General features: G+C 39.5%; 1 protein-coding gene across 20 annotated transcripts in view; it reads left to right on the top strand.

Moving 5' to 3' along the window:
• The window catches only part of CADPS (calcium dependent secretion activator), a 769567-nt gene that overhangs the window by 440021 nt on the left and 305249 nt on the right, over positions 1-24297 (top strand). For all 20 annotated transcript variants that reach the window (XM_068253773.1, XM_068253774.1, XM_068253772.1 and 17 more), the window contains exons 12-13: positions 12260-12396; positions 20890-21077. In XM_068253773.1, coding sequence (XP_068109874.1) covers positions 12260-12396; positions 20890-21077 — 325 coding nt within the window. The remainder of the gene's footprint in view (positions 1-12259; positions 12397-20889; positions 21078-24297) is intronic.

The following is a 24297-nucleotide window of genomic DNA, read 5'->3' as shown; positions in this document are numbered from 1 at the left end:
TGAAGACATCCGGCTTCCCCGTGCGGCTTCCTCTAGTGCCGGCTTCTAATGATGCGTCATTAGAAGCCAGCACTAGAGGAAGCCGCACACTGACACAGCGGGGACACATGAGGACGCTGGGGGGGGGGGCAAGAGGACACAGCAGGACGACCACATGGGGACAGGAGGACACAGGAGGTGGACCACAGGGTACAGAGGGGACAAGAGGACACAGGGGGGCGACCACAGGGGGGACCAGAGGACACAAGGGGGTGACCACAGGGTACAGGGGGGACAAGAGGACACAGGAGGGGGACCAGAGGACACAGGGGGGACCACAGAGTACAGGGGGGGGCAAAAGGACACGGGGCGATCACAGGGGGGACCAGAGGACACGGGGGTGACCACAGGGCACAGGGGGGCAGAGGACACAGGGGGGCAACCGCAGGGGACAGGAGGGAACCAGAGGACACAGGGTGCAACCGCAGGGCACAGGGGGGGACCAGAGGACACGGGGAAACCACAGGGCACAGGGGGGACCAGAGGATACAGGAGGGCAACTGCAGGGTACAAGGGAGACCAGAGGGGTTAACTACAGGGGGGGGGGACCAGAGGGCACAGGGGGGAGACCTGAGGACACAGGGGGGAGACCAGAGGACACAGAGGGGAGACCACAGGACAACTTAGGTAGACAGGGTGAGATAAGAGGGCACATGAGGTACACAGGAGAACACCATTTGGGGGAGGTCATGTATAAGACACTCCTGAAATATGGACTTACCAGGTTTAGTTTATATTTTTTCCCTGTTTTTTGCCCTCTAAACCTGGGTGCGTCTTATATTCCGGAGCGTCTTATACGGCGCGAAATACGGGTATACTACTTGCAGTCAGGAAGTAGCAAATGATAAGAATTTTCTGCTACATACCGTAATTGAAACTTAATACAATAGCTGTTGCTAAAAAAAAGAACTGGAAGAAAATTAGTAGAGAATTAATATCAACTTGCACAAACCCCTCTATGCTGAAAAGAGACACACTCACGTCCTTGATCCCAGTACAGCTGATCTGGTCTGTATTACACAGGTGTACTAAGTGTCCTTTGGTTCCATTTTATACCTTACAAAAGCCTGGTGGTTTTTGTTCACCTTGGCTTAGTTTGGTAGTATATAACAGCAGTGCCTGGAAGGCACTGGTATTCTTTGTTAGAAAACTATATTTATAAATACAGTTTTTATAAATACAGTAACTTAATAAATGGTATAAAACCATGGATGTTTTTAACGGATGATAAATGTAACCCAAAATCAGTATATTTTCTCTTTAAAAAAAACAAAGAAAATATTTCACTTAAACCACATTGGGTGGTTCCATATCTTTTAGTATATCAAAACATAAATGTAGTCTACAACAAAAATAATAAAAGTAATGTGAGTGTTCTACTTACTGTCTGAAGGGCACCTTGCTCACAATTATTACAAGCCAACAATATTATTTGCTTTCATTGAAATGGGGAATTTCAGACCAATTCAGACAAAAATATTTGCACGAAGCTATGGGATTTAAACTAGAATTTAAAACTTTTTTTTAAATAGAAGCTTATTGAGGTATGTAAATGATTCATTATAGAAAATCATAGGCTCCTTCTGTAAGTTCTGTTTTAAGGACACCTGAAGTTCTTTCAGGCTTTAGATATGACTCTTAGGGCCAGTTCACATGGATGTTGAAACGGCATTAATCGGGAGGCTTGGGGTTCATCGCTTAAGCATTGTCTATTCAAATGAATGTAATTTTCATGAAGGAGTCCGCACACAAACCGTAGAAGCAATAAACGTGAAGTATTTATTCTCCCATCACAAACATGTGCAGACACGGTCTGACCTGCTTAGGTCGACGCACGTTTCGGGGCCACGCAGGGTCCCCTTTGTCAAGACAGATAGCACATAAGACATACACATCGTGTATGAAAATTACTTGCACATTGCCTGGGGGTCCAGCACCAGCCTGCCTACCGACGTGTGTGCGATCCTTGTATTGGACATTCAAATGAATGGACAGCACTTTTTAAAGTTTGTTACAGGATTTTCCCATCATTCACGCAAATGTCGTGCTCAATTTTGTCATCTACCCTCACCTTATTTTAAACAGATACCAAGGCTAAGAGTGGCGATACATTTACCGAACACCGTGAACCGATGCCAAATGCTTCTCTGCTTGTTTGCAGATAAACTTTTAGCATTGGCTGAACAGGGTGTGTCTAAGTTCCCATCTGAACTAGCCCTTAGTTTGATTTTTCCTTTCCACATATATCGAGGATATTATGTTTTTGAATGAAAAATCTTTTAATTTGATAAAAAATATGGCAATACTGTTTTAGTATTTAATTTGCATTGCTGTGTCAGAAACATCTTATATTACAAAGTTTAAATAGGTTATTTAAAAAAATTATGGTAGAAAGACAAAAGATTGTCTTGTATGTGTTAATTCTTGACGTTCTTAATTCCTAACGTGTATTCATTTTTAATCTTTGATGTAAGACTAAAGAGAGAGAAGCAGTATGACAAACTATGTAATGTATATTTGGTCTTTATAAAAATACATATTTGAATAATATAGATGAGTGAAATGGTTTTCATAGCAACAAAAAAGTTTATTTTTTACATCAAACATCACATGACCGTAACTAATATTCAGATTAGGAAACTTATTATGTGTTTTTGTCTGTAGATCCTTTGTTGTCTTGATTTTTATGTCAGTGTACATTAAATGTTGAACCAATATTTTTCACTTTTTATGTACAATTTCACTACATTTTACACTCATAATTTTCCTTTTTACTGCTAATGACAAACCTTTTTTTCTTAAAAAAACCTCCTTTATTTATTTTTTGCCTGATAGCCGTATTTTTTTAAAGGGTAACTCCATCCTTGCTTGTTTTTTGCTAAATTGATGTGATGTTCTAAGCCATGCCAGTAAATTAATGCACTTTCTCACTAGTCTTCATTGCTTGGTTACTCCTATTAAGATTGTGCAGGGTGTTCACATACATCATGCTCAATCAAGAAAGTTCAAATTTAGTTGTTTCTATGTGGGATCTGTATTTTGACAAACTGATTTTTAGCATTTAGAATAAGTTTAAAGTTTCAGGTAGAGCATAAAATGTACTTCCTACGGCTGTACAGCTAAATGAAACAAAGCTAGAATTGAATACTATTAACAAACTTGATTATTTTAAAGCCCTGCAATATAATGCGAGATTTATACAAGGGGGAGTTACACTTTAAAATAATTTTTCAATGTGCTCTTAGGCAGCGTATCTACAATTTAAATGTAATGCAGTTTTGCTTTAAGTTCCACAAATATTTTACTTGTACTAGTAGTGTTTTGCTGCTGTATAGGCACATGCTTGATTTGAGCACTGCCTTTGTAGAGAGAACTTTTAGTATAATTCAGCAGCTTATATTCAGACCCATAAAGTATTGCCTTCTTAAGATGTTTAGATTTTAACAGCCGCACAGCAGGGATCTGAGAATTTCTCAGCAGTCAGCAGTGAACAGGATTTTTATTATCTATGGAAAATTTAGTGAAATATTTCCAGCAGTATTTTTCATATTTTCTGCTTATTTTGAACTTCAGTGAAGTAAAAATTCAGTTAAACTGCAAATGCCTTATCACAAAAAACCCTGTACACTACCCAGAGTCCTAAACTAGAGGTGCCAAAATAAGTGATTGATATTTGTTAAAATTTTAGTTCCATGTATAGATGGCACTCCCCAATAATATATGGTAATTATAAATAATGTATGTTAAACAATATAAATTGTAGTTTATGAAATCTGACCCAAACATACTAGCCTTTCAATCTGATTTAAAATCCTACAATCTAAAAATCATGACATAATATAGTTATTTCACATCCTAATATAAGTCACTAAATCGTTTATTAGCCACAGTGGTGCATGAATTGGCTTATATTTATTTTTAATTGAAGGGCCATTTTAATTAATACATACCTCTGGTATAACTAAAAAAAAAAACAGAGGTTCGCCTATGCTACTAAGTTATAACACCTGTCACATCCTCAATGTAAGGATCTTCACTGTGGCCCATATCAGCTTACTCTCTGAATGTAGTGCTGCCCACTTTCTGTGGCCTTTGTGTGCAATTGGGCAGAGCTATGTGCCAGAATGCAGCTGATACGGAACTCTGGTGAAAGTTTTTACACAGAGGATATGACTAGTTGTTATAACTTAGCAGTTATATGTATCTTTTTGTTATGATTCAGTTATTAAACAATACTTTAAGTTTCAAAGAGTCTGGGAGTTTAATTTATAAATAGACATTTATTTTCATATTAGATTAGAATTTAGTTATTTAGGCCCCAAGAAATGTTAGAGGTTATTTTTGCCCATTTTTTTTTTACATAGTTACATAGTTACTTTGGTTGAAAGAAGACATACGTCCATCGAGTTCAACCAGTACAAAGTACAACTCCAGCCTGCTCCCTCACATATCCCTGTTGATCATAAAATCCCTGGATTAACATCATTGGCATTACCTAGTAATTGTAGCCATGGATGTCATTCAACGCAAGGAAAGCATCTAAGCCCCCTTTAAATGCAGGTATAGAGTTTGCCATAACGACTTCCTGTGGCAATGCATTCCACATCTTAATCACTCTTACTGTAAAGTTGGCCTATCTTTAGAGTCATATCTAAAGCCTAAAGCCTAAAGTCTAAAGCCTTTGATATAAGATTTCTATTTTTTATGAGAAATATGTGTATGGATTAAACTAATTGAGCTAAAGTTTCAATTCTTATTACACATATTTCAGTTCACACACGCAGATTGTTCTTGTTAGCAAAGCTGAAATGTGGCCGTTATTTACATAATCTGTACATTTTATGCATTCCAGAAAAAGTAAAATTTGAGAACGTCACTCACATGACCCAGGAAACCCTTAAGAAAGCTGTCAGCTGCCAGGAGAGAGCTCGTATCCTAGTTAGTTAACAGAACTTCCAGGCTCAGAACCATCACATGACCCCCTACTCAGCTCTTTGTGGTCTGCATTGGAGCCACAGCTCAGCAGGATCTTATCATTTTCCTGTTCAGCTCCTTTTCACTCACTGTGTAATAATGGTTTTAGCCTTCCTACACCCTATGCAATCTGTTTATAAAAAGAGATGGGTATCTCTCTTTACCCTGCTCTTCCTGAATAAACTATGTGTAAAGGCTCTTGTATTTAAAGTGGATCCGAGATGAACTTTTACTCATTGCATAATTGTGTCCCTTTCCTATAGTTTATAGGGCATTCCTCAAGCCAAATACGTTTTTGTTTTTGTTTTAATAGTTTAATTCCCTATAAACTTAAAAAGCCACGCCCACAGCCCTCAGAGTGCCAAGGCACTTTCAGACAATAGCAAGGGCTTACAGGAGTTCAGTCTGGGCAGGAGGAGGGGGAGGTGTTACTAGCCATTGATTTCAAAGGCAGAGGGGAGGAGGGAGGAGGAGAGGGGACTGAATTTACACACAAAAAAGCTGATCTCCAGCTCTTAGCCTGTGACAATATGACAAAAAGAACATGGCTGCCCCCATTGTATCACAGGAATAAATAATCATACACTTTTTAAACTTTTGCAGCTAGATATGCTGTGTAAACTATCTAAACTTTAGATAAGATATATAGACAAGTTCCTTGTTATAGTTAGTGTTTCATCTCGGATCCGCTTTAACATATTTTCAGACAATGGGGTTGGTGGGGGAAAAGTAAAAGCTTTAGTACACAATGAGAGGAACTAGACAAGAAGATAAGACTCTGCATTGCTTTCCACAGAGAGTTAAGGTGCATACACACACACTACTAAATGCAACGATGGGTCCGCCGGACCTTCCCGCTGGGAGGTCTTTAGCTGACAGTATGTGCATGTGTACGCGCTGCCAGCGGACTGATAAGGCTGTTTCTGAACGATCCACTCAGAAACAGCCTTATCAGTCCACCGGCAGCGCGTACACATGCACATACTGTTGGCTATAGACCGCCCAGCGGTGGACCCGTTGTTGCATTTAGTTGTGCGTGTGTACGCACCTTTACTCTGTCAGCATCAGGAAGAGAAAGTGGACAAGGTTAGATGATCAACTCTAGCCTCACAGGACAAGATTAACTGGTGCCACATCCTAGCTCCTTCTGACTAGCTTACTTGGATGATGGTGGGATGTGGGAGCAATTTGGATGACTTACAGAGTTGCTGCTCTCAGGCAAGCAGCCTCCATCTATGGCCCAGAAATCCAGTTTTGCAAACCCAGACAGGTAATAAAACATTAGTAATGTGGACATCCTTATAAAGTAAAGGCTGGCAGAACTCAGTATTTTAAAGAAAGAGAAGCCTGATGCATGAATAAAAACTGTTCTATCTTATAGTGGTGTACATTCATATTTAACTTTACTGTGAAAGGAAAAAAAAAACAGTGAGTAAGCATTTAAAAAATACAATTGCTATCTATACTTCGGTTTTGGACATAGGCTTAATTTTTATGGTTAGGGTTATGTTTTAATTTTTTAGCTATAGTAACGGATTGCGTTATTCTAACTTGCTGCATGCAGGCTTTGCATTAAAGTCTATGGCCAGTCTCCATTGCAATTCACATACATTTTAACATGTGCGTTATGCAACTGACCACTGGGAATCCAGCCTTAATCTTGTACTGACAGATGAATAAACTGCAAGAAAGTTAAAATTCATATAAAGACAGATAACAAAACTCTAAACTAGGCTAGTGTTTACTCGTTCAGTCCTGCCATAGGTGTCACACGTTAGCTCCGTTAGACTAAAGTTGCCTTTACAAGTACTGTTTGTGTCACCTGTCAAGATCAAGTGACACTGGTGAAACAAGTTTATATAGAGGCATCCTTCAGCTGCAGCTGAGCAACATATACTGTTGCTATGGAAAGGAAAGTAGGGGTCATGGCAACAAAATTGCCTCTGGTGTGTGGGGTGAGTAGAGGAACAATGCACTCTGCCAACACTGTCACTTAAAGATCTGGTATGATAGATTTTTAGGTGACCTCAAGGGACACCAAATCACATTCTAGATTGTCAGTCAAGATGGCCCCAAATGGCTGCTTCAGCCGAGTTCCATGTAGCATTTGTACCTAGCTTAAAAACATGTTCAAAAAAGGTGCCTGGAAATTTTAATTTGGAATCAAGCTACTAGTAAAGTATAGGTAATGTTATCATATTCTACTATTGGGCACCGGATAATTCCAATAGTAAATAGTAATAGTATAATATCGGTTATTATCACTTCACCTAACCTGCCTCTCACACTGACCTACCTCCTACCTACACATAACACTAATCCCTCCCCCCCAAACACACACACACTCCTACCTTACCAGATGTGGGTTTCGACTACATAACAGCTGAACCCTGGGCGCCCTATCACTTTCCCTGCAACACATATATCATTTGTTTGGAGTTCTCTGCTATCTTTGCTGTTATATGGTGTTTGGCTACATAGTAGCCGAACTCCATGAGACACTAAATTATACTGTCAATATTAGCCAGAGTTAGGCTATATATTAGCTGAACGCTGGCACCCAAATTCTACACTGTTATAGTTTTCCCAGTGAAGCAGGCACACCATCAATTTCTGGGTGCTTGGTGAGGTGACTATGGTAAAGTCACTTATATAACAGATGCCTTGAGAAAGGTCGGACCCTGCGAGGCAGTTGTCAGAACCAACTGTGGAATAATTGCACAATAAAAGTGCAAAGTTTTTGAAACTGCCACTGGTGTGCTGGTGAATTGTGTTTATGCAAATTATACACTGGGTGCCACTATAACTACAATAACATTGCGGTCTATGCTTGCCCAAGTCAAGTTATCAGTTATGCGCATGTGCCCAAATTGCCGGCTTTGAGCTTAAAGAAAAACTCCGACCAAGCATTTAACTTTATCCCAATCAGTAGCTGATACCCCCTTTTACATGAGAAATCTATTCCTTTTCACAAACAGACCATCAGGGGGCTCTGTATGGCTGATATTGTGGTGAAACCCCTCCCACAAAGAAATTCTGAGTATGTACTCTTGGCAGTTTCCTGTCTGTGAACCCTGTTGCATTGTGGGAAATAGCGGTTTACAGCTGTTTCCAACTGCCAAAACAGCAAGCAGCAGCTACACCACTTGCCAGCAGTAAACATGTCACCATCTGATAAATGTCAGAATATAAATCAGGGATTTAAAATATTTTACAATGGGCAAACACTGACTAAATCATTTATACATAATTATTGTAAAAATTAAGCACTTTTTTATTACTTATTACATTATTTTCACTGGAGTTCCTCTTTAACACTAGCTAACACTCACATATTAACATACCACCTAGTAATAGCCTTGGAAGCCAGGACCAGAAAAATCCTGAAAAGTCTAAGACCAGCAAAATCCTAAGCAATCATAGTCTACAGGACAGCTTAATAATAATAGCAATAGACTGTAATGGAAATAAAAATACTAGTTACAGTTAGAGTAAGAATCCAACAGAAATACTGTGCAATATAAAGGCAACAGCAATTAAAAACAGAGCTAAATATAAATACCAATTTAAAAAAAAACATACCATGATGCTTAATATAATGGTGTAACATTTAGAAATCATTTTTATAAAGGCCCTGTAGTGTAGTGACATGTGCACAATGTGGAAGAAGGTATCCAAACATGCTGAAAAAAGATGCACATAAACAAGTGGATTATTTCCTTTGTTTAAAATCCTTTTGTCGCCTTTATATTTTATTTCCATTGGATTATAACCCCTGTTGTAGCTTGTATTTTTTTTAACCTGTTACTCTCTATTGTTACATGTATTAGTTCTGTACACTATGACTGTGTTTTATGTTGTTTCTATGGTTATGTTGTGATGCTGTTTCCCACGCTAGGAACTGTAGCCTGATGAAGTGGATAAAATGCATTGTTGTTTAACACCTACCAAATAAATCCAGTTAAATGTGTCACTTATACTAAATTACCTATTTCAGGAGGTAAGCGCAACCAATTACTCTTCTTTTTGGATATTTTCTAGCTATAGCCACTCTGGGCCATTATGGGTTGCAGCACTGCTTTTGATTTGGGTGCGGGATTATGCCAATAATTAAAATATTGTATATGTAGTGATATAATATTATTTGTATTTTACTATTGACTTACCCAATACCTGATATCAGCACTAATCATCCCTCCCAATGTATAGTATATCCTGAAACTTCTAGCTGAACCAATATTCTAATAGTACCCACAATTCTTAGTCGGACTACTAGTCGATTATCTAGTGATAGCTGATCATTAAGTAATTCAGACACCCAATTCACCACCTCAGCGGTGTCAGTGCCATATCCCACAGTTAGCATTGCAGTATATTAAAATACCTGGTGTAGCCAGCACCTAATTCCCCCGATTCGACTCTGGGCACCTCTGCTTTTAGCATGGCTTTCTCTTTGAGAATGAGTTTCTGAGAAGTTAAATATTGTGAGTCTTCCATCTGATTTCCTCTTATGGGGTTTGTTGCTGGGGTGATGCCTTTCATTTCAAAGTTGCATGTTGCCTTTCTTGCAAATCTCTCATTTTCACCTATCCCTCCTAGTTCACCTTCCTTGGATCTGATTAAAAAAATACTCAATACATCAGCGCCCATGTTAAAGAAGGACCACCTGACAACTATGGTGAACTCCACCTATGGTGAAGAATAGGCCTCTTTCTACACTACCTATGGAAAATGAGTGCTGCATTGGATTAGACACCTATGGCGGCACTGAATTAGTAACTGCTAGTCTAGTTTGGAGTATTTTTTATTTGCCAGTAAATAGGGTTTAAAAATTACACATTGAAGTAAGGTAACATTGATGACTTAATAGAAATATTGTTAAATATGGAATAAATATCAATTAAAGTGATAGTATGACGTCAAAAAATATAACCAGGATTGAAAATGTATCTTTTTTTATTTTAACATTAAAATTACCCTGTAGTGAGACGGATAGTGAGGTCCTTATATTTGTTTTCTTTTAAATATTGGCTATTGCCGGGATGTCCTGCTGATTTTCCTGGTTACAGCAGTGTCTGAATCTAACACCTGAAACAAGCGTGGAGATACTGTGGTCAAACTTTAGTCACAGCCAGAACCTGAATGTATTGGAGGCAGAGGATAACCAAGATAGCTAAGCAATAACATAATAATAAATATTAAGTTCCCATTACAGGTTTAAGTGAAGAGAATCCAGAACGCTTTAAAAATAATTTACATTTTCAACTAACTCCAACTAATCTGTGATCACCTGTAATCTCCTATCATTTACAGAGGAGCATAAGGATTTTTCCATTTATATTACTAGATTTTTTTAGTATGCACTTAGTATTTAGTATTTCTTTCTACTCATACTTACATACGTATGTATAGTGCAGATTTGTCCCATTTAATGTATTATTTTTATATTTTAAGTTTATTTGACTGTGGGGTCGTTTCAATAACTAATGGTAAAATTGTTGTGCACAGACAGCATATGGCAATTTTACCAGTACATGTGCCACTAGTAGTGGAGTGGTATGCATTGCGCAGTTAGCACATTCCGTGGTACGTGGATAATATCAGTATTGCTATGGTAATGTGCATGACACAAGCATTGTAACACATGTTACTGTAGCAATGCAAATATTACCGATATGCTGCACGTCGTGCTGATTGTGAAACATGCACTACAGACTCATAAATACCAGTGTCATTGCCAATTTATCATTTAGTCAGTGTATTATTATTATTTAGTACTTATATAGCACAAACATGTTCCGTAGTGCTTTACAGAGTACATGTTCCTTTAAAGGAGCTCTAATCTAATCCCTACTATAGTCATCTGTCTATCATAGTCTAGGGACAATTTAAGGGGATGCCGATTATTTTATCTGTATGTGTATGGGTTGTTGGAGGCAACTGGAGTGCCTGGAGAAAACATACACAGTGAGAACATACAAATTTTGAGTAGCTAGTGCCCTGGCTGGTCCCTGTGCTGCAAGGCAAGAGTGCTGTCCGCTATGCCACCGTGCTGCCCGTCTATCACCCCTATTGTGATGCTAATACAATCAACAAAGGAATTCCCTTTACAGTTTTTTTTTACTGTATATAGAGTAAACTGTGCACAAACCATTAAAATCACTAGGGAAAACCATTGAAATGATGCAAAGAGATGTGTGTTTGTTGTGTGACTTAAAGAAAATCTGTAATGAAAAAAACTCCCCTTGGGGTACTCACCTCGGGTGGGGGAAGCCTCCGGATCCTATTGAGGCTTTCCCCCGTCCTCCTCGGTGCCACGGTGGCAGTAAAAAACCTCCCGGAGCGGCAGCGATGTAAATATTTACCTCTTGGCTCCAGCGCAGGCGCGGTATCCGCTCTTCCCACGGAGATAAGCGAAAATAGCCGATCTTCGTCGGCCCACTCTACTGTGCAGGCACAAGTCTCCTGCGCCTGCACAGTAGAGCGGACCCGACAGAGATCGGCTATTTCCACCTATCTCCGTTATAAGAGCCGCAACAGTGCCCCCCGCTGGAGTCAGAAAAGGTAAATATTGCACAGCGCGACAAATTGTCGCCTGTGCATTCCGGGGCCTGCAGCGAGACCACCGTGGGACACAGGAGGACGGTGGGAAACCTCAATAGGGTCCAGAGGCTCCCCACTACTGAGGTGAGTACCCCCCAGGGGAACTTTTTTTCTGTACAGGTTTTCTTTAAACGCCCTCCTTTTTTATAATGCCATTATTGCTGTTCTCCTATGCTGAAATGATTATAGGAATGTATGGAGTCCAGCAATGCAGGCATGATTATAATGGCTGCAGTCAGAAGTTAAGGGGTGGAGGCAGTATATCCTATAGATAGTATAAAATGTTGTTGGAGTTAATTCAGTATTAAACGGCTACTCCTGAGTGAATTACACCTTTAATCTAGGCTTGCTTAGGGATGCACTAAATCTAGGGTTTACTACAAACTAAAAAGGATGATAAACACAAAATGTGTCTAATAAGTTCATAAAGTAAGGTAAAAATAAAACCTGCTGTATTTCATTTAAATCAAGCTAAAGATTTCATAATATATAATCTAGTTCAATGATTTAAACATTAATAAGGTTTCACTAATTTGTTTGTGTTTGGTAGATCAATATATACATTTTTTTTAGGTCTCATGGGATGAAAAAATATTGTTTCTGTTCTTCTAAATTTTGTTTTTCTCCATACATGAAAATACAGATGCTGACAGAGCTCAAAAACATGGCATGGATGAATTTATCTCTTCAAACCCGTGCAACTTTGACCACGCCACACTGTTTGAAATGGTTCAGCGACTCACACTGGATCACAGACTTAATGATTCATATTCTTGTCTGGTAAGTGATTAAAAACATTACTGTTGACGTACGGGGCATGGCCTTGTCTTTTCATAAGCAATTCATATGGGTTTTTATTTTACAGGGTGAAGCAGGTATTTTAAGTCACTTATTGTTGAACCATCAAATACTAATATTTCCACCTGCCTTGTCTGGTGATGTTTTTCTCTAAAGGTGCCCATACACTCGTCAGATTGGCAGCAGATAGATAAGAAATGCATCTGATGATCTATCTGATGCGTTTTTAGAACATTTTTTACCAGGATAGAATTCCAATAGATTTCAGTTTGAAATCTATTGAAATTCGATCTGATGGCATTTTTTTGCCATCAGATTTCCATTAAGGCCAATGCAAACTGATAAGCAATCTCATCAGATCGACCTAAATTTTCCACCCTGCCAGTTCGATGGAAATCCATCGAAATCGATCGAAATTGGCCATCGATCGGTCGATTGGCCAACTGATTCGCAAACGATCAATCGATCGATCGGGATCGATCGGTTGGCCAGAAAATCGGCTGAGTGTATGGGCCCCTTTAGGGAACCTGGAATGTTGTCCTTATCTCACTCCAGAAATGGAAAGACCTACTACACAGCAATTATTTATTTACTTATGTGTTTAACCACTTTACCCCCGCCCGTACAGATTTCTCCGTCCCTTTTTCCATCCTTTAACCCCCAGGGACGGAGAAATCCGTACTTTGCGCACTCCCGCCGCTGCCCCCGCTCCCGCTCGTAAACACGCCACCCGCCGCTATTAAACACGCCGCCGCCCGCTCGCCCAGAGATCAACGAACGGGAAAATCCATTCCCGTTCGTTGATCTAAGCCCCGCAATGATCCGCTGCCGCTTGGCTGAGCAGCGCGATCATTGTGAGCAATAACAAAGTCCCAGCCTCTTTCTACTTCCTGTAAGCGTCCGGAAGGACGCTTGCAGGTCGCATGAAACAAAAAGTTACTGTTGCCATCTTGTGGCCAAATAGTAAAACTACACCCTAACCATTTTTACACACAAATAAACTAGTTTTACACAAAAAATTAACTTCTTACCTCCCACACTTCACAATTTTTTTTTTTTTGTAATTAAAAAAAAAATAAAAAATTTACAATTTAAAAAAAATACATAAATAGTTACCTTAGGGACTGAACTTTTTAAATATTTATGTCAAGAGGGTATAACACTGTTACTTTATAAACTATGGGCTTGTAATTAGGGATGGACGCAAAACTGAAAAAAATGCACCTTTATTTCCAATTAAAATATTGGCGGCAAACATTGTGATAGGGACATAATTTAAATGGTTTTATAACCGGGATAAATAGGCATATACATTTAATGGGTTTTAATTACAGTAGCATGCATTATTTAAAAACTATAAAGGCCGAAAACTGAAAAATAATATTTTTTTCCCACATTTTTTCCTATTTTCCCATTAAAACACATTTAGAATAAAATTATTCTTGGCATAATGTCCCACCTAAAGAAAGCCTAATTGGTGGCGAAAAAAACAAGATATAGTTCATTTCATTGCGATAAGTAATGATAAAATTATAGACGAATGAATGGAAGGAGCGCTGAAAGGTGAAAATTGCTCTGGTGCTCAGGGGGTAAAAACCTCTCAGTTGGGAAGTGGTTAAGGGCTGGTTCACATGGGTGTCTGCCCAGCGTTTACCGCCACCATTTGAGGCTAAAGTGAATGGGAGCATTTGTATCGGGCTTTTACCAGCGTTTGCGCAAATGCGACGTTCAGATCCCGATTTCCCCTGGCTTTCGAGACGACCCTGGGCGCTACATGTAGTGTCCTGAGACCTTTAACTGTCGTGGCTAATGTTCCCCTGTGGGGATGAAAATGCCAACCGCAACTGAAAGCTGCCGAAAGCCCGAACGCATCGCCACCTCAACGCTGCAGAAAGTGATGCCGCCGAAAGCTGGGCAGACACCCATGTGAACCAGCCCTAAGGAGTATTAGTGACATGAAGTAGAATGTAGTAAATCGTTCAGGATACCACTTTTACAATAATTATTCCTAGTCTCAGCATCAGAAACACTTCCTATAGCTATTATTGCTGTATTGGTATATAATCGTACCCTCCCAGTCACATTCTAGGCTGTTAAGCTATGCAGAATTCTCCTGCCAGAGCATTCTGGGAGACCAGGGCCCATATGCTATTACTTTTTCTCCTGAGTTTTCTCCTAGGTGATATTTTTACACATTGTCAATAAAATTACTTTTAAGCCACCAGCAAGCAAGAAAATGCTTAAAATAGATTTGATAGTACTTTTTCATCTACCTGGTACTTATTCAATCTCAGAGTGCTGAAAAGTTATTTTAAAAAGAATTTGGAAAATTATCTCCTTGGAGAAAATTCAGGTGAAAATATTAATCGCGTATGGGCCAAGGTGTTGTTCTTACTAACTTTGTTTGGTTTCAAAACACAGAATAAATAAACATTCCGCAGAGATGCACCTGACAGCACTAAAGATGTCACCACCCATGATACATTTTAGAAGGTAAATCAGGGTAAGGAAAGATTTTGCAATGGGCAAACACTGTCTAAACAATTTATAAAGTATGATTGTAGAAATTAAGCAATTTTATTCCTGAAGTATTCCTTAGTACAAATCCTCTTTAAATTGCAACTTTATATCCAAAATAAGGTTGGACACTTTGGAAATTCTAAATAAAAGCTGCTGCTATTGTTTAAGCAGTAGAATGCCACATTTCTGGGCTCAGCTGTCCTGGACTGTACCAGCCTACATGAGCTATCAATGGTATAAAGTTTTAAAAAGGCTTGGGAGGGCACAAAAAAGAGAGCGAGGAAGAGTGAGAGAAAATGAAAAATGTATCTCTCAGCTAATCTCATTTTAGGTGATAAAAATACCTTCACATCTAAAAACAGTAATTGAATGAAGAGAAAAGTGTGTCAAACTGAGAAAAAATTGTTAACTATTTTCAAGAAATGTTGTTTTCCCTTTGGCAGGCATGATAACTTTCAGACAGCAGTTTCTGTTTCCTTTAGTTTAATTTCTTAACGACCGTCCCACACCAATGGGTAGTGGTCGCGGCGGCAGCCCCAGAACCGCCTAACACCAATTGGCGACAAGTCCTGGGGCTCTAATTTGCATGAGATCGCGCGCACGCTGCATGAGCATCTCATGCTCGGGGGGGGAGCTCCGCCCCCTCTTCAGTCTCCGAGCGGCAATCGCCGCTCGGGAGACTGTTAGACGGCGTGATCGCCGTCTATTTACTTGTACAGCGCTGCGATCGGCAGCAGCGCTGTACACGGCTGTCCCCTCCTGAGGCTGGTGAGTGATTGGCTGTCATAGGCTGAAGCCTATGACAGCTGATCACACTGATTAGCTGGCGGGGGGAGGAAGGGAGGGAACAGGGGGGGAAAAAAACAACAACACGTTTTTATTAATAAAATAAAACAATAAATAATTATTAAAAAAAAGAAACACGGGGGGGGGGGGGGCATCAGACCCCACCAACAGAGAGCTCTGTTGGTGGGGAAAAGAGGGTGGGGAATCACTTGTGTGCTGTGTTGTGCGACCCTGCAGCTATGCCTTAAAGCTGCAGTGGTCTTTTAGGTGAAAAATGTCCTGGTCTTTAGTGGGGTTTAACACTGCAGTCCTCAAGTGGTTAATTATGTGAATAAAGATTTGTATGCTTTACACTATCCCTAGCTGTTAGTGCTATCAGTAACTACAGTTAAGTCCCACTTCGGTCATCCTCTTCTACAAGCTGTGGGCTCCCATTCTTTAGGCCGCATTCACAGTGGAACATTATTGTCCTGCGTTATAAAGTCTTTATAACTCAGGTTAACGCACTGTAATGTTAAGCCTATGCGACATTCACAGTGCGACATTAACGTTGCGTTGTAAATGTTGTGTTATGGTACCTCGCTGCTTGCAGTGCATCACCTCTAAACGCAGACATTAAAGAGAAACTCCAACCTAGAATTGAACTTTATCCCAATCAGTAGCTGATACCCCCTTTTACATGAGAAATATAATGCTTTTCACAAACAGACCATCAGGGGGCGCTGTATGACTGATTTTGTGCTGAAACCCCTCCCACAAGAAGCTCTAGGACCGCGGTACTTTTGGCAGTTTGTTACAATGTAACAAGGTTCACAGACAGGAAATCTCTAACAGCCAAAACAGCTAGGAGCAGCTACATACCCTGCCCACAGTAAAAATGTCACCATGTAATAAATGTCAGAATGTAAATCAGGGAGAGGAAAGATTTTACAATGAGCAAACACTGACTAAATCATTTATACATAATTATGGTAAAAATGAAGCAAATGAAGCACTTTTTTTACTACATTATTTTCACTGGAGTTCCTCTTTAAACAGATACAGAGAGGCATACTTTTCATTGTCTGTATGCTCCAGGCATAACTCAGCGTAATTGTGCATTACCACCTTTTCTGTGCGTTGCGTTGTAATGCTGCATTGCGACTTTAACGCACTGTGAATATGTCCTCAATATTGTGATGATTTGCTCAGCTGCCTGTGCAGGCAGGCAGCCTTTTGACCATTGTGTAGGTTTGCATGCTGCAGGACTCTGGAAAGAAGAGCTTCTGTCAGTTTTGCAGCTTGTGCTTGCAGAGGAATTTGCATACGTTGTCATGCAAATTGCCTGGCCACATTCATTGGAGGCGTGTACTATAAGTACTATGTCTTTCCCACAATGCTTGGCTGGTCATAAGGATTTCGTCCTATGTAACACTCCTGGTGGGGTGTCAGCCTTACCCTCTGTTTGAAGATCAGCTTAGAGTAATTCCTGGAAACTGTGCTAGGCAGATTTCCCTAGTGCAGTTAGGATTGTTTATCTGTTTTGTTTGTCTGTTGCGATTGTCCTGTCCCAGCGGTGGTCGATAGGAAGTCGTTTTGATCTCTGTTCTTGGAGCATAGCTGGTGCAGCGGTTGCTACCAGCTATCTCTTCTGTTCTGCCTCTCTGGATCGCGCTAGCCACTTTTCGCTAGCGCTGTGGATCCTTCTGTTCTGTCTCCTGGGATCGCGCTAGCCACTTTTCGCTAGCGCTGTGGATCCTTCTGTTCTGTCTCCTGGGATCGCGCTGGCCACTTTTCGCTGGTGCTGTGGATCCTTCTGTTCTGCTACTCTGTCTCCTGGGATCGCGCTAGCCACTTTTCGCTAGTGCTGTGGATCCTATCTCTCGCTTGTCCCTGTTTTCGTGTGTCTGTCTTGTCTGCTATGACCGCTTGCTGGAGGCTCGGTGAGGTAACCGTTAAGCAAGCGTTCGCGTCCTCTGTTTCATGTTTGTCTGTCGATGGTTAGTTATTTTCTGCATCTTCTAATTGTATTATTAGCTGTGCCTTTGCTACCCTCATATTCTATTCTGATCTGCCTTGTGTCACGTCTGGCGATCGCACCTCTCGCGATCGCGTTCCTATTTCATATCTGCTGTTGTGTGTGCGCGGTCGCGGGGTGGCGACTGGATTGGCGCACACACATACAACCTGTCCCTTTGCTCGTTCTCATTCGCAATCGCCTCTCTTGCGATTGCGTTCTGCGCTTCGTACAATTCCTGTCTGGCATTTGTGGAGGTACAGAGGATTGGTTCCTCTGCACTACCCAGTGCCATCTGCCGACAGGAATTTCCCTCTACAGGTGCGTAGCACCTTTTGCTGGGTGCCTGCAATTACACGATGGGGAGGATTTCCGCCGTGTCAGCGCACGCGTTGTGCGCTGATCACGGAGAAAGTTCCACAATCGTTACAAATATAAATTGTGACCTATGGTATGGTCACTTTCATGTTCTCTGTAAAATGGCCTGGCTCTTACGATCAGTTAATTTTCAAAATTAAATTAAAATATATTGTGCTGTATTTTCTAATATATTTTATTCAGCTATGGAAACTTTGTACACTTTTTATTTATAAAACCTTTTGTATGAAGGAAAATTGATTGTTTTCCTTTATGTGTATTCACATTTTACCAGCTGCATTTCCCAAGAGGCCAGTCTGTTTAGCAAGGTCCTGACCTGTTGCAGAATAATTAAATACAAACCTGTATTTTACCATGGACAGTCAGCCTACACAAATATCCATGTAAAGAGATTTGACCACACAATAACTAGAGATTAAAGTGGAACATTCAGTGATGGGTGGGAATGTAAACATGGTTATTATGCAGGATGCTTTTTTTTTAACTCTAAGCATTAATTTGTCTTTAGTGGTGTGTACTTTGCTCAATGACCAGTTGTAATCAATACTAAGAGCAAATGCTATTAATTATGAGCAGGTTAAAAGTAAGTTAAGACCTTAACTGCTGCCTGTATGCAAATCCACAATGATATAATTAAATCAGCCTATTCTGGAAAGTATTGAAGTCCAGGAAACTCATGGCAGCCACCTGTCAATATATTTACTAACAGACAGATGAAGCAATATGGCTTGTTTGTAGAGGGATATAACACAAATATAGGTATAAATACTGTAATATATATATATATATATATATATATATATATTCATATATATATATATATATATATATATATATATATATATATATATATATATATATATATATATATAATTAGTAGTAGTTTGTGTTTTTAAAGCTCATCTCCCTCCAAGTACCACATGCCATCTAACCGCTTAGTAATCAGAGTACTCTAATGTAACTTTTGGGTAAAGACTTTTTGGTGTTAAAAGTTCTGCCTTAATATTTTGATCACATGGTGGGAAACACATTGGCAATTTCAGGCTCTCTGAGTGGGGTAACTACTGTTTGACTGCATCATTCTGCTGTACACACACACACACACACACACACACACACACACACACACACTCAATTCTTCAAGGTATACTTGTTACATGTGACAGGTGACACTAGTGGTAATCACCTTCTGTACTTTATTAATTCTTCAAGTGGGGCTCTTTCAATTTAAGGCAGACTACCATCAAAAGGTGCCCATTAACGGTACTATTTTTTCATCAGATCTTTTGATGCAATTTTTACAGTTAAATTGTACAGAAAACTATGCAGGTGAAAATGGATGTAAAAAGATTTTATATAATTGCATCAAAGGACTGCATCTGATGAAAAAAAATGTATTGTTAAAGGGCATCTTCAATTTGAGGTCATTGTCATTTTTGTAGCTCAAACATAATGGTAAGGTTGCCACCGCATTCCATCCAGTTGTGCTTTTTAGTAAGAAAAAACACATAATATTTGTTGTTATTTCGTAACTGAATGACATTAAATGTTATATTTCTAATTATCTAAACAGTTGTGTCATAAAACTGCAAGAAACCATGGCAATTGTATATGGCTTGGCTTAAAAGATACCTAGAATTCTTCTTTCACTCTCTGTGGGGCAAAAGTCATTGCTCCTTGATATCACTTTAGCTTTTACCATAAAATATTAGATTTAATTTTGGCACAAATATTGTCTAATTGGAATTTCACCACTGAATTTGCTATCTTTGTACTGCCCAATAGCGTACATAACTATATCAAACCTTGGCCATGCACTGCTGCTGCTCACAACACCCCCAGTCACCCATTGCACGCAAACCCGGAACTGCAGAAATAGATCTCACAATCAACTAGCAGGTGTGATCTATTTTTATCAATATTATGATAATCAAAAATACTATAGTTTCAATAAAGTTTCATGGTATTCAATTTTTATATAAAATGTAGTGCCTGATCCAATTCCCCTTTTCTCCTAAGGCTCAACACACACCATACAATCTTGGTTGTTCAATCTTACCACTTTCATGTAGTATAAGAGCTTATCTAATCAATCTTTCATGGTATTTTCAATCTGTTGGCCCTTATATTACACAGATTTGGTAAATCTGTACAACCAAGATTGTATGGTGTGTGTTGAGCTTTGTTCTCCTAGGAGATAATTTTTCATGTTCTGTTTTTAAATAACTTTTGTACTCTGCAATTGAAAAAGTAACATAAAGTAGGTGAAAAGGTACTGTCAACATTTTCATGCTTGCTGGCAGCTTAAAAGCATTATCTTTATGATGTGAAAATATCAACATGGAGACAACTTAGGATAAAAAGTGCATTTGATCAGGTCCTTAATGTCTAATCTTTTTGAACAAGCGAGTTGCATATCTTTTGTAAGAAAAGAATGATCCTTTCTTTTAAAGGTGTCTGAAAGAATGTTATACCACCCATGCAAACATATAAACCATATGAATCATTTCAAGAGACAATTATTTAAAGCATCTAGAAACGAATATCTTGATCCAAATGAACACATTATTCCCCATGGTTTATCTTCAGGTAAAATTTGAGTAGCATAAATCGGGTATCTCTTGTTGTGGCACGATGTAGTCATTATTAAAGAATAAAATAATGATGGACTGGATTCTATCCTCAAGTTAAACATCAGAAAAAAATATTTTGAAATGTATGCTTTGATTGCATTTAATGACATACAGGTCTTATATACCTAGTAATGAATATTCTGGTGATTTGCTCTTTTGTAGGGTTGGTTCAGTCCTGGTCAGGTGTTTGTCCTGGATGAATATTGTGCTCGGTATGGGGTAAGAGGATGCCATCGACACCTGTGTTACCTAAGCGATTTATTGGAGAGAGCGGAAAATGGAGCCATGATTGACCCAACTTTGCTCCACTATAGTTTTGCCTTCTGTGCATCACACGTACATGGTAACAGGTAAAACACACATACAGTCAATGTGCTGTGGTGTATTTGAAATAGTGATGTGTTTGACTTAAAGAGGAACTATAATGATATATAGTAGAATGTAATAAATTATTCAGGATACCCATTGTTAGCTTGATTATCCTTGTTTCCACATCAGAAAGGCTTCTTACATCTATATATTGCTGTATATTGGTATGTAACCTCACCCTTCCAGTGATGCTTAGTCTACCTAAAAATAGGAAAGGGTTTGGGTCCTAATGAAGGCTCTGGATCCTCTCCTCCCGGTGTCCGCATTCCCCCGCAGGTTCCCCGTTAGCAGTCCACGGCCAATTTGGTGGTGGCTGCTATCTTCTGGGTTGGGGAGACTTCAACAGCACTCGCGCTTCCAAAGACGGGCCACTCTGTACTGTGCATGTGCAAGTGCCCTCTCTCACACACTCGCATGTGCACAGTACAGAGCCGCCAGTCTTCAGAAGCCCGAGTGCTTTCGCAGATTGCCAAAGTCTCCCCCAGTGGGAGATACAAACGGAGGAGCCTGCTGGAGACTGAGGACAGGAAGGTTCCTTAGGACCCAGAGCCTTCCCTCTCCTTAGGTAAGTATCTGTTTTTTATTTTCTTTTAGGCTTCAGATTCACTGAGTGTATATCATTTATAAAGGAATATTGTAAAACATTTCAATTATTTATTCAATCTATATATAAGTTCCTCTTTAAGGTGGTTTTCTGCACAAAATGGAAACTTAACTAGAACATAAACTAAAAAAAAATAAAAATAAGTAAACATAAAAGGAAATAAAGTGCTGTATCGGGCTGGCCACATCCTGCATAGTAACGACCTGCTGACATTCACATTTGGTACCTTTGATCTGATCATGATTAGGAAACATTAGGAAGTCAGCACACTGCAGCTTCATATTTCAGTGGTATTTTATTAGAAATCTGATTGGAATCAATCAATGTTTGTTGCATCACAAAGACCCTACTTTACCACCGATGATATCTTGAGTTCCCGACACTGATACGCATAGTCTTGACTGATTTCTCCCTCCAGTTTCATCAAACTTTTTTGACTGCTTTGGATGAACTGGTTGAGATTTAACTGGTGGTTTTGCTTCAGAAAATCGTTGTTTTCGAAAAGTGTTCTTTAATACTCCATAAAAGTCATTGGATTGGGCTTTAAATTGGAATAACGTGTAAAATCGATACCTCTCTTTTTTAGCTGTCTGACTCATGGTATTGAATTGAATATGAAAGATGAAGGAGAAAAAGAAATACAGATAAAGACAGTTTGGCTATCTTTAAAGTCTACATAAACTTTTAAAGATCACTGGCAGTGTCTTTTCTTTCCCAATCTACACATACTAATACATTTATTAAGCTCCATTCAAACACTCAACTGGGAATAAGGATTTTTGGTCAAATTGCTAAAAAAAAAAAAAAGTCTGAACTAAAGTAAAAGACTACAACTATCGTCCATGTAGACCAGGCTTTCTCAACCAGGGTTCCCTGGAACCCCAGGGTTCCTTGAGTACTCTGCAGGGGTTCCTTGGCATTTTCCCCCATCGTGGGGGAAGTATAATAGAGCACACTATAATAGGTGGCACTGTAACAAGAAGCACTAAATTGGGGGCTCAGGAGACAGTATAATGAGTGGCAGTGTAATGGGGGTAGTGAAATAAACAGCCACACATACTTTTAAAGACCATGCCTCCTGAAAAATAAATACAGGGGTTCCTCGAGATCAAAAAATTGTTTGCAGGGGTTCCTTGAGATCCAAAAGCTATTTGCAGGGTTCCTCCAGGGTAGAAAGGTTGAGAAAGGCTGATGTAGACTGATCCTTCCTGGTAGGTCAGTTCAAACGATAAATGTTGCTAATTGTTCATATTGATTGATAACACATGATTGTTCTATTCAAACTACTAAAATGCTGTTAATTACTCACCTCAAGGTCCTCATTTTCATACTTCCGCTAACTATCTGATCGGCGGACCGTTGTTGTGCTTTCGCTGAGTTCATGCTCTGACGTTGTTCGGCCTCTTGCACACTGCAAGCGATTCAGATTCAGATTCAGATTCCGCTTTTTAATCAGTTTTTACATCCGATTCAGATTCTGATTTGCAGTTTGCTCCCTGCACACTGCAAATCGGAATCTGAATCTGATGTAAAAACTGATTAAAAATCTGAATCGGAATCGGAATCGCATGCAGTGTGCAAGAGGCCTTCATTTGATTTGTAACTGTCAGGCATCACCTGTTTTGCAAGTGGAAGAAACAAGACTGTTGCCGTGAGAGTTATTTTCTCCCACATTTCAGTTATCTAACTCACTCACTTGTATAATGCTTCATACACACTTGAGATAAAAGTCTTTGGAAAATGCAAGATCACAGACTAATTTTACCCCCTTCCATGTAGTATGAGAGCCATACCTACACAGTCTATTCTATGGAGCTGCACTCCCCATCAGATAAAATCTTTGCAAGATGCTGCACACAAAGATGCTGTACACATTCAAAAGATCATTATCTGCAAAAGATCTGTTCCTGCAAAAAATCCATTCCTGCAAAATGCATTCATAGTCTATGAGATCTGCAGATCCTCATACACACCTGGTTTAACAGGCAATCATCTGCAGATCATCTGCAGATCAGATCCACCAGGATGGATTTTTAGATCTGCAGATGATTGCCAGATATGCAGATGAAGTCTGTTAAACCAGGTGTGTATGAGGATCTGCAGATCTCATAGACTATGAATGCATTTTGCAGGAATGGATTTTTTGCAGGAACAGATCTTTTGCAGATAATGATCTTTTGAATGTGTACGGGCATCTTTGTGTGCAGCATCTTGCGAAGATTTTATCTGATGGGGAGTGCAGCTCCATAGAATAGACTGTGTAGAGTAAAGGCTCATACACACATCAGACCATAGTCTTTTGAAAATGAAAGATATCAGACCAATTTTACCCCCTTCCATGTAGTATGAGAGCCATACCTACACAGTCTATTCTATGGAGCTGAACTGTCCATCAGACAGAAATCTTTGCAAGAGGCTGCACACAAAGATGCTGTAGACATTCAAAAGATCAGTATCTGCAAAAGATCTGTTCCTGCAAAAGATCCGTTCCTGCAAAAGGCATTCATAGTCTATGATATCTGCAGATCATCATACACACCTTGTTTAACAGACATTCATCTGCAGATCAGATCCACCAGGATGGATTTTCAAATCTG

The sequence above is a fragment of the Hyperolius riggenbachi genome, chromosome 9 (assembly GCF_040937935.1).
Source record: "Hyperolius riggenbachi isolate aHypRig1 chromosome 9, aHypRig1.pri, whole genome shotgun sequence".
NCBI lineage: Eukaryota > Metazoa > Chordata > Amphibia > Anura > Hyperoliidae > Hyperolius > Hyperolius riggenbachi.
Note: the sequence above shows the minus strand (reverse complement) of the source record. Positions and strands in the feature narration are given on the sequence as shown.